Source organism: Schistosoma haematobium, chromosome 7 (assembly GCF_000699445.3).
Source record: "Schistosoma haematobium chromosome 7, whole genome shotgun sequence".
Lineage (NCBI taxonomy): Eukaryota > Metazoa > Platyhelminthes > Trematoda > Strigeidida > Schistosomatidae > Schistosoma > Schistosoma haematobium.
The window spans coordinates 3597380-3607518 of record NC_067202.1 but is presented as its reverse complement, the minus strand read 5'-3'; the positions used below and the strand labels follow the sequence as shown (position 1 = coordinate 3607518).

Here is a 10139-nt window from a genome sequence, read left to right as displayed (position 1 = left end):
ATAATTAAATACACTCAAGGTCTCTGATCAATGACAAAACGTGAGGAGACAGAAATTGATCATCTGATGTTAGTCATATATGCTAGGAATGAATGAGTGACAATGATGATATAAATGATATCTCTTAAACTTGATTGCTCGAAAATCAGTGAATAAATTTCATGATATTTTCACTATAATTACGTATAATTTAATTGTAGGGGTTTTTCTGTATCGAAATTTCGTACGCAAGGTGACGGCGCGTCTTTCGAGATATCCCTTTTTGAAACTGCTTAACATTTTCATTGGATGTTCCATAAATATCTAGAGAAAATCAGCTTCCCGCTGCTACAAAATACTTCGACACCATATCGCGTTAAACGTGAATCCATATCACTTCCAGATTTTTCGCAGGATACTGGTTATGGTACTCGTTCTTCGACTTTCCTTGGTCCCGGCCGCACCTCGGAGAAAGATATTTTCCCTGAAAGTATAGAAGTTCATAGACGTACCGGCATTAGAAATTCGTGAGTTGCTTTACTTTGTTCGCTCACTGTTCAGTTTACGGGGTAAGCGGCGTGTTGATATATTGTCTGCCCTGATGTCTTTTGAAAAATCGGAATATATACTTCTGAAAATTCTTCGTTACCTAACTATTTCTGACCGTCTTACAGTACTCAGTGTTTGTAAGTCTTGGTATTCGTTGAAATTGCGCTTTCCACGGCTGTTTACCGCTAGTAGAAAGCATGAAATGATATTAAAGGTACGTTGCACATGTTTTATAAACCTGAATTTAGGAGAATTCGGCCAAGGGTTCACAAAGATCAACAACCAGCCGTAAACCGTTGAGTGCGATCAACTGTCCCAACTCCTGTACAATTAAGAATAGAGTTGATAAGTTTGATGCTAAGGTAATGAAGTTTGCAAATTCGCTAAATATGGTGTAAATTTCGGATAAGTCAGTCAGTTTAGTAAGCATGTGTTTAGACACCCTCAATGGGTTCACTAAACCACGGTTCATCATAGATTTTTATCTTCAATAAGGCTGGCAGAGGGAATCTCCTTTTTACAATGGCGCATTGTAAATATGTCTCACAAAATTCGCATTATATATTTGGACAATCAGAAGCTCTTGGCAACATTAGGATCCAACATTCTAGTTTAATTGGCAAAATGCAAAAGTTATACATGTTAACTGCATATTTCATTTCAAGTCTACCACTATGGGGTAGGTGGTATTAAATAATTGTAGTGGAAACACCTGGTCCCAAGCCAATACATAATATGCTTTTAGACAATAATAGTTGTACTGTTCTCCAAAGAGCGTTATTTACTAATAAAAATGCAACTCGTGACTTAAACCAATTTCCCCCTGAGTTAGATTCTTGAACTGAATATCTGCATTTACACCCCCCCCCCTAGTTTATGGATGGAAAAATGCCAGTTAAATTAGGTCGTTGCCACACCGGGTTGTGTCACAAGCACTAAAGACTACTAATTACACAGAATTTATTATTTCTTGATCACTAAGCTTTGTAATTTTTACTTTGTACGCTTGTTCTGTTTTTAAAATGCTTAATTGCTACCAAAGTTTAGCGGGTAATGATCTCTATACTCCCATTGTAATTTGAAATATTTGTTTTAGGATAGTAGGGTGATTTTACTTATCAAATGTTTGTTTAGAAAGTTAATTCACTATTCAGACCACATTCATGGGAACCAACGTAGCCAAAATCGGCCAATTCGCCATTTTAGGTCATTGGCATTGCTACTCACAAAAACCATTTCTAAATGCACGTTGTAACTATTTTTGATTTCTGGTGAGCCTTTGATTTTCTATTTACGACTTTCTTCATTAAATCTCTTGTTATCACAAAGGAGTTTTTGCATCCATGTCCCGTATGCTCTGGAGTGGCGTTTTATAGACCTAACGAATGGCCGAATCGTTTGCATTGTCAGGCTTTGGACTGTGGTATCTCTGTTTGTTTTAATTGTCAGCGGGAGCACTCGCCCAGTGATAAATGTCAAATGACACCAAACTCGCCAGTATACAGGTATGGTTTTTTGTATTGTACGTCTGATTTTCTCCAGAAATTATTTCAAGTTTTTTGTATTTCGAGGTCTCAAAATTTATCGTCACTTTGGTACAATATCAAGTGTCTGTGTAGCTATTCTTTAAGTTAGTGTACAGTGGTGCCATGACGATACATTTTGAAAATGTTCCTTAAACTAGATCTTAGTAATAATTGAATATGTACGGACAAAGGCGTGTTCATGTTTAAATAAAAATACAGTCATAGATTCCAGGTTTGATGTTCCAAATATATATATTAGTATTGAGTATAAAACCACGTGTTCAAGTGTACTCAGATATGTAGTCAATAAGAAGCAAGTTCTGATTCAGGATCTGAATTCATGAAAAACTTGTATATGCTAACATCCCACTGACAGAAAAATCACACAATGGGAACATGTAACAATTAAAACACTAGTCTGTTTGTTCGAAGTGGTTTTTATGTTGAATTAGCAAAAACTCATCCCCACTTAAATCCCAGAACCAGCTTAACTGTCATTCCACCGATTAAGCTCCTTACTAACTGACGACACTGCCTCTATAAAACTTAATATAACGTGCATGACTAGATCTGACACAAAATGTTATCTGTTATTTGTGAACGAAATCTGACTTCGGCATGAAACAGCTATTTTCTATAGCCAAAAGTATCACATGGACGACCTGCACGCTCGTTTTCTAACCAGAGCCAACCCACCTATGACTCACCAATTAGTAAGTACCTCAACCCCCTAACCAACAAATATGACTCAAGACTAGTTGAAAGAACGTGTGACTGATTTTAATAACAGCAGCTAGTTTAGACACGAGTAGGTTAAATACACTGCTACCGGTTATTTTATTTAAGACTTGTCCCAAGGACTATAATGTGCAAAATTCCCTTTGCTTGCACACTTTCATTAACCTTGAATAAATTTCTCAGGTATCAAAACGTAAGATACTTCTATGACGAGGTACATAATAAGCGTTCCCAGAGTCCATTAGCTAATCATAAACTTTTAAACCTGCCATTTGTCATATGAATACTGATTCAACCAGTTAAAATGATTGATTTCGAAATTTAGTTGTTACTCTCACAATGTTGAACTGCCGAAAATCCATATAATACCTTATCTTGTTTAGATTGTCTCCCATTCAGCCTCGAGCATCCCCAACTCGCAGTCCAAGAGCCCGAGCCCGGTTAATGAAATCTTCTCTTCGTCGCTTGTAACTGCTTGATTTTACTGTACCATAGTTCTTTCATATGTACATACTTTCTGTTTTAAACTGTTACCCGTAGTTTTTATCATAATATATACTTGTTTTTGCCTGTTTCGCTAATTGTTGTAAAATGTGAAGCTCACGATAGTATCTATTTACGTATGTGTTTGGAAAGTATGTAGTTAAGTAGTCATCAACCAGATAAACTTATCACTTTACATTCTAGTCAATGTTTTGACACCTACGCTATTTATACAACAGCTCGATGACTATATTTAAAAGAAATGTAACCATAGGTATAAGAGTATTGTATTTGTATGATACAATGTGCAACATTGCCAGTAATTATAAGAAGTAGCTGCTTATAAAACAGTTTCGTTTGTTGAACTAGGTTTCCAAAAACTTTGGTTTCTCATCAAATGAACTCGAGGAGTTAGTGATTTTAGAATCAGATAAAATCGGTGAGATGATAGAGTAAGACACATCAGCACTTTGTGTCCACAAAACTCTCCTGCCTAAATTGATAGCTTGATCACGTACTTGTACAGCTGCTGTCGACACTGTGCTGGATATGTGGCTTAGTGTTCGTGAGTTTGTAGGGATCTCTGTGCATTTGTTTTGGAAAGAAACGTCAGTGTGTACATTTTGGTTGCATTGAGTTGGTCTTCGTTTTCGTGGCTCTTTATGACTTAAACTACAAGAGGATTTCAAACGGGGAAAATTAACTTTATTTACTAAACACAAATCCGAACAGACCAGCAAGAAAGCATAGGATAGTGACATGTAAGTGCAATAATCCTGAAAAGAAATCTCTGACAGAAAACACACAACCACCGTGTTAAATCACACAAAAATGAATCAAAAACTTGCAAACAAACAATGTATTAAGATTAAGCACTGCATCCATACACATGTAATTTTGAAGCAAACTAAGATTAGCGAATTAAAATAAAGCATTCTGTTGCATATTTACCATTGCTGGTAATCGTATAGATACAAGTGTAATACCTTAACAGCTCTTCATCATTTAGATCCCACGAGACAAGATCGATGCCTACTTCAACTGGTGGACTGCAAATAATAAATCGAATAGAAACCATTGAGAATGTATACGAGTAATTCTTTTCAAAATCGATGTGAATCATACACTTTCTGGACTTACTTTGTAATGAATTGGTGGTTCATATTGAGTTTCCAGAACTTACTTCCGAAGGGGTTGGAATTAGTGTTCCGCTTCACATAACTGTCTTACTAACTGGAAGAGCAATAGTTGCACATTTTACATTCCGAAATCTTCCAAAGTATTGTATTATGCGGAACATGTTGGTTATTTTTTAATTATGAGTTATGGACTAAACACCTAAGTCCTACCCAACAGATAGTCATCACTTGAAAGCGTATCCACTGAAATATTATTGTTAGCTGAGTTACATCACAAGCTACCGTATAGTAGTTATGGTTTGTGACAGTCTATGTGTTGCGTTTAATCATCGCATAGCACTTTCTCAGAAAAGTTGCAATCTCCAATAGGGTCGTAGGTGATATCTCCATATATGCGTAGCTCGACAGTCTAATCTAAACCACTTGTCAACAAGTGTACCATACGTTATGCGTTAAACACAAAATTCCAGTTGTCATTGTAGTTCCCTTCGATAGTGAGTTAAGTTATATTCATTTGATGAATTCCAAGAAATAATAGAATCATAGCTATATAGAGTAGTAATATTTTGAGTGTGTTGTATGCAAAACTAGGGACTTACGCGTTCATGCGTGCATAATCCAACTGAAGTTTAGCAAATAAGCTCGACTTCAAGAGCTCGTTAATCCGGTTAAAATGTACTGTAGCTTTTGAGATACTTCTAACATTACTAAATACATATATGATGGCAGAAAAAAGAGTTAAATAACAGTAAATTATATCATCTTGAGCGATTTGTAAAAAAAATTAAGTTTCTGATATTAACTGTGATATACACTTTTAAAACCCTATTAAGACCACACAAATATAATAAAAACTACTTTAGGTATTTAGAGTTGCATTAGACTATGTACCGTTCACAGTTGAAATCTAAATAAAGACAAGGGAAACTTGTTTGACATTTGTCTACTTATGATCATTATGGAGTTATCCGACTTGAGTAAAGAGAGCACACAGTACAAACTGATTCATACTGCATTGACAAACATGCGTAGAATACAAGTACCAATAATGAGTTCCACTATGGCATTTATAGTGTGGTGGGACCAAGAAGTAAGTATTGCTGTCAGGCATCATAGTTTAAGTAAGGATAGGACGTTAGTCAATGAGGTTTTAAACTATAGTGTAATAAATAATCGGGAAGACTAGTTGTGAACTGTGGTAGATAGATGTATTACCATCTACAGAAGTAAATTGACTAGTTGAGAGGTTTTACTTTTATAGCTACTAATTATTTATCTCCTTTTACCACATTGACATAAGATGTAACGACCATAAACGATGCGCATTTGTATCACTTAATAACTTGTAATTTCTGAGTTTCTCTGGATAATTACGAAGACAACTTGAATATTTGCCACGGACTTTTGGACCATTATTCTAATATTTCGGTTTATAGTTGTTAAAAGTAGGTATTTAAGGATACAAGACTTACTCAAGTGCATAGTCAAGATCATAACAAGAACCACGTAATTGTGAATCTAAATGTTCGACTTTCAACTACACACAAAGAATATTACAAAAATACAAGAAATTTTCAACTTGGTATTTCAAGATTTCTGGAACTGATTTTCTAATATGTTCTTGAATATGAAAATAAGCCAGTGAAGGTTCATTTGCAAGTGAAATAAGTAGGTCAGAAGTGGTTTCAGTCACTACATTAGCATAGAATTATGAATTCAAAGTACTTAACTACCTTTCTGACTTAACGATTCATTCATTACATTCGTTTTATTTGATGATTGATCTTTTTCTAAAGATGCCATTTAATTTGAAAATATTGAAAAGTACCTTTCTTGTTCAACAAGAAGTTTACACTTTTCTCCGTCAGTGTTTATGAATAAATAAAATTCATTGGTGACAAAATGTTTTCCATTTTCGCTTGTAAGTGAATGCCACTCGGTACACAACGATTTGTTAATATACTGTGAATCTGAAAACAAAACGCAAAAAATCATGATCTTACGTAAACCCTAGCTATCTCAAGTAAATCCAAACTACAAAATCTGTTAGTATTTGTCAATTTACGTAATAATAATATTATCTGCTCCAGTCTTAGGCAGAACTAAAAGCTGAAGTGTTTACACTGGCCCTGATAACATCTCTAAGCTCGTTCAAATGAATATGAGGTAGTTACAAAGTGCCATATAAAGTCCCTAATGTTTATGTAAGAGAGCTATTAAGCAGTTGATAAATAAGACCAACCGTTAACATGTTAACGGTTAACCGTTGCAAGTAAGTATATACAAGATTGAGATGTTGAGGGTAGTGTGTCGAGAGGTTCATGTAACAGAACATACAACTATATCACCCCGATAAGTTTCCATTAACCAAATGAATGTAGCCATGAAGAAATTCGTAATTGCAAATCGCTATCATTTGATTGCAATTGTAATAGGTGACGGGTTAACCTGCAAAATGTGACTTGTTACGTTTTTTATGAGATGAACGATGTGAACGTTTTAAATATATGTTTAAATGCCCTCTAATGCATAGAAACGAAACGATATGAAACTACCGAACACATACTTCTACTAAAAGTGGAGCATATTTTACCTTAGCCGCCAGGTAAGCTCAATGCTTCAAACGGTTCAGTCTCCAGTAATAAGGATAGTAGGTTGATGAACCTGTGTTAATCCTGACACATTGCTTTCCAGTGAAGGTCCAGCTTTTCCTTGAAAGTATTCACTGATGGGGCTGATACCACTCGTTCGGGTAAGGCGTTCCAATGATTGACTACTCGATGAGAAAAACGGGATCCCACTTTAAGTTTATTAGATCGTGGTTTATGAACCTTCTTGCTATGACCTCGGAGATTATTAGTGCTGGAGGGAGCAAAAAGATAAGACATATTAACACCCAAATCATAATTAAAGATACGAAATGCCAGTATAAGGTCACCTCGTGTCCTACGATATGACAAGGGGAAAAGATTTAGGCGTTTTAAGCGCTCATCATAAGGGAGTCTAGAAAGACCATTCACTAATTTCGTTCCCACACGCTGGACACGCTCAAGGGAGTTAGTATCCTTTACCAGACACGGGCTAGCTGCTTGGATACAGTACTCTAAATGTGATCTAACATATATGGTATATAAAATCCGAAACGTTTCCTCGTCAAAAGATTTGAACGCTCGGCGAAGTGACCATAACTCACGGAAAACTTTGACAGCGGCTGCTTTGCAATGCGTAGTTGTTTTTAAATCATGACTTATTACTACTCCTAAGTCTTTATGTTCTTGAGCACATGGAAGAGGTTTACCCTCAATAGTGTAACGGTAACTATTACCGTGACCGATGTGCATTAGTACACTCTTCCTAGCATTGATTTCTAAGCCCCACTCTCGAGCCCATCTAACTAAATCGTCTAAGTCAGCTTGGAGATCCACATGATCAGCCGCACTTTTTATTGTTTTCCAGATTTTTACGTCAACCGCAAACAATAATGTCGACGACCTGGAGATATCTTACCCCAAGGCCAGTCTTCGGTGGCAAGGTTAGGTCTACTGACCTATATTAATCTTTGCAGTCTGTAGAGATCCAGTTTCATTCTGAATATATTGACAGAAGGTGCTAATGTTACGTGTTTTCAACTCATCTGAGCCACTGGCATTAAAAAGTCTGGTGTGAGCGAAACAATCTACGAGGATGACGGGATGCCAATCACCAACATCCATCGACATCTTGGACGATGGGCAGAATTCTTCGAAGGGCAGTTCAACCAACCTGCTGCTCCGGCAACATCGGTCAGACTGTCCTGCCCTCTATGGCCGGTGACGACTGATCCATCAAATGAGGCGGATGTCCGCAAGGAACCCCAACTCTTGAAGCGTTACAAATCACCGGGTCCATATGACTTACCTCCGGCTCTTTTTAAAGATGGTGATGACTTCCTGGATAAGGAACTGACTGTGTTGTTTATAAAGTTCTGGGAACTAGAGAGTGTACAAACGTCATGGAATGAGTCGATAGTTGTCCCTATCTTTAAAAATGGTTTACATCGTTGTTGTAACAAGTATCGGGGGACAAGTCTACTTCCGATTGCGTCCAAGCTATTGGCTTCCGTCATACTTCGTAGGTTGTTCAAAACCCAAGAAAGATTGACTCGCGAGGAGCAGGCTGGTTTTCATTCTGGTCGAGGATGTATTGATCATATCTTCACCCTCCACCAAATGTTAGAACACCGTCATACTTTTCAAAGGCCAACAATCGTAGTGTTTCTTGACATCAGGGCTGCCTTCGATTCGTTGGACAAGACTGTCCTTCTTTATCAAGTTTATAAGTTGTGTTAATTCCAAGGTTGCATATAAACCGTGCATAGGAGAAATAACACTTTAGACGACCGTTCATGTTCTGATGCCTCACAAGGCAAAACAGTATATGCGATAGTCTCTATTTAAAGTCTCGCCTCTGCTGAAGAGGTTTCTTGACTTCATGTCCTGCTGATCTTCGTTTTTTATTTACCACAACTCTGTTTGGAACATAATTGTGTCGCATCTGCTGTTTTATAACAAACGAACAAGTCGCATGACAGCACAACCTGCAATTTTCTGTAAAATATTCTCAATATTTTTTATGTGGAAGTGAAGTATTACTAATCGCTGGGCTTGGACAAAGGCAAATCTTCAAATTTTAGGTTGCTGGAAGATAACTTACAAAATGCCAGACCAAGGACAGAGTGTAACCAAAATGTCCGAGCTCAAAGTTATAAGCATATATGTTCGAAAGTTGAGTAGAACAAATGCATCAAAAACAGTGAAATTAATAATATTCTATGTAATAGTCTTTAATCAGTTAAGTATTTTCAGTTCTGTAACACTCAAGATGAAGCCACTAGCTACTGAAATTTTGACCATCTTGTTGCTCTATGTATTTTAACTGCACCTTAGTGAAGTGCAGAAACATAACCAGGGATGCATCCTGTTTTCATAATATACAACGTAATCATTATGACTCTAATCATCACAGTTTTCTGTAATTTTCCTCCGTTTTCGATCACCTAAAGTTGTCCAACAAACCCGTCGAAAACCTAACGCGCACAAAACCCCTCTAAAACGTTCCCCTGTAGAATTATAGTCTACTATGATATTAGTACTGCTCTAACAATAGACCTAATCCTAAAATTGTAGATTTGTCATGATATAACTGCCTAATCCATAAGATCTTACGTGGAAGTCACATCATCGACTACACCAACTCACTGTATCGTATCAATTACCAATACATGATGTAGAACAAGGTTAGGCTAGAGAAAGAACAATATATTTAATATGAATAGAAGATATAAGGTAACATTCAGATGGACCACGCCTGCATGGCCGAGCCATGCCATACGACCAACTCTAATCCATTCAATTCATTGTACGCGCCTTCTCCATTGTTGGGTATTTCTCCGCGTTAAGTGTTGAATATCTATTTTCTGAGTAGTCTCGTGTTCACAGCTTTGTGGATTGTGTGGCTATTGTCCAATGCCACTACACTAATCTCCCACCAGAATCAACGTGATGTTGGTTCGATATCAAATTGGATGGGATCGTCGCGCGCCGGAGGTTACCAAGGATAATAAGAATCCTCCGGGTATTGGTAAGCTGAAAGATAAATCAAAAAGAAGGCGGCAGCATCTGGTCGGGTAATACATATAATAATTTTAAAAGATCTGCCTTCATGCTTAACATGCTTGAAACGAAAA

At 36.9% G+C, this 10139-nt stretch overlaps 2 protein-coding genes across 8 annotated transcripts; one reads left to right on the top strand and one right to left on the bottom strand.

Moving 5' to 3' along the window:
- The first annotated feature begins 227 nt into the window (after positions 1-227).
- On the top strand, positions 228-3368 carry MS3_00011165 (uncharacterized protein). The gene is made up of 5 exons (XM_051219575.1): positions 228-506; positions 541-742; positions 777-890; positions 1858-2033; positions 3176-3368. Exons 1-5 carry the CDS (start codon positions 289-291, stop codon positions 3261-3263), a joined length of 798 nt encoding a protein of 265 aa, XP_051064249.1. The 5' UTR covers positions 228-288; the 3' UTR covers positions 3264-3368.
- A 178-nt stretch (positions 3369-3546) lies between these two features.
- Positions 3547-7027, bottom strand: MEF2BNB_1 (BLOC-1- complex subunit 8). Of its 7 annotated transcripts, none has more exons than XM_051217820.1 (8): positions 6981-7027; positions 6243-6384; positions 6148-6204; positions 5972-6106; positions 5887-5932; positions 5014-5121; positions 4262-4324; positions 3547-3947 (listed from the first exon to the last, which is right to left on the bottom strand). In XM_051217820.1, exons 3-8 carry the CDS (start codon positions 6170-6172, stop codon positions 3641-3643), a joined length of 684 nt encoding a protein of 227 aa, XP_051064242.1. In that variant the 5' UTR covers positions 6173-6204; positions 6243-6384; positions 6981-7027; the 3' UTR covers positions 3547-3640. The 7 variants fall into 7 exon arrangements, with proteins under 7 accessions (XP_051064242.1, XP_051064244.1, XP_051064243.1 ...); XM_051217818.1 differs by having other exon boundaries at positions 5887-5951; positions 5994-6106; positions 6981-7018; XM_051217821.1 differs by having other exon boundaries at positions 5887-6106; positions 6981-7019.
- Positions 7028-10139: the final 3112 nt, after the last annotated feature.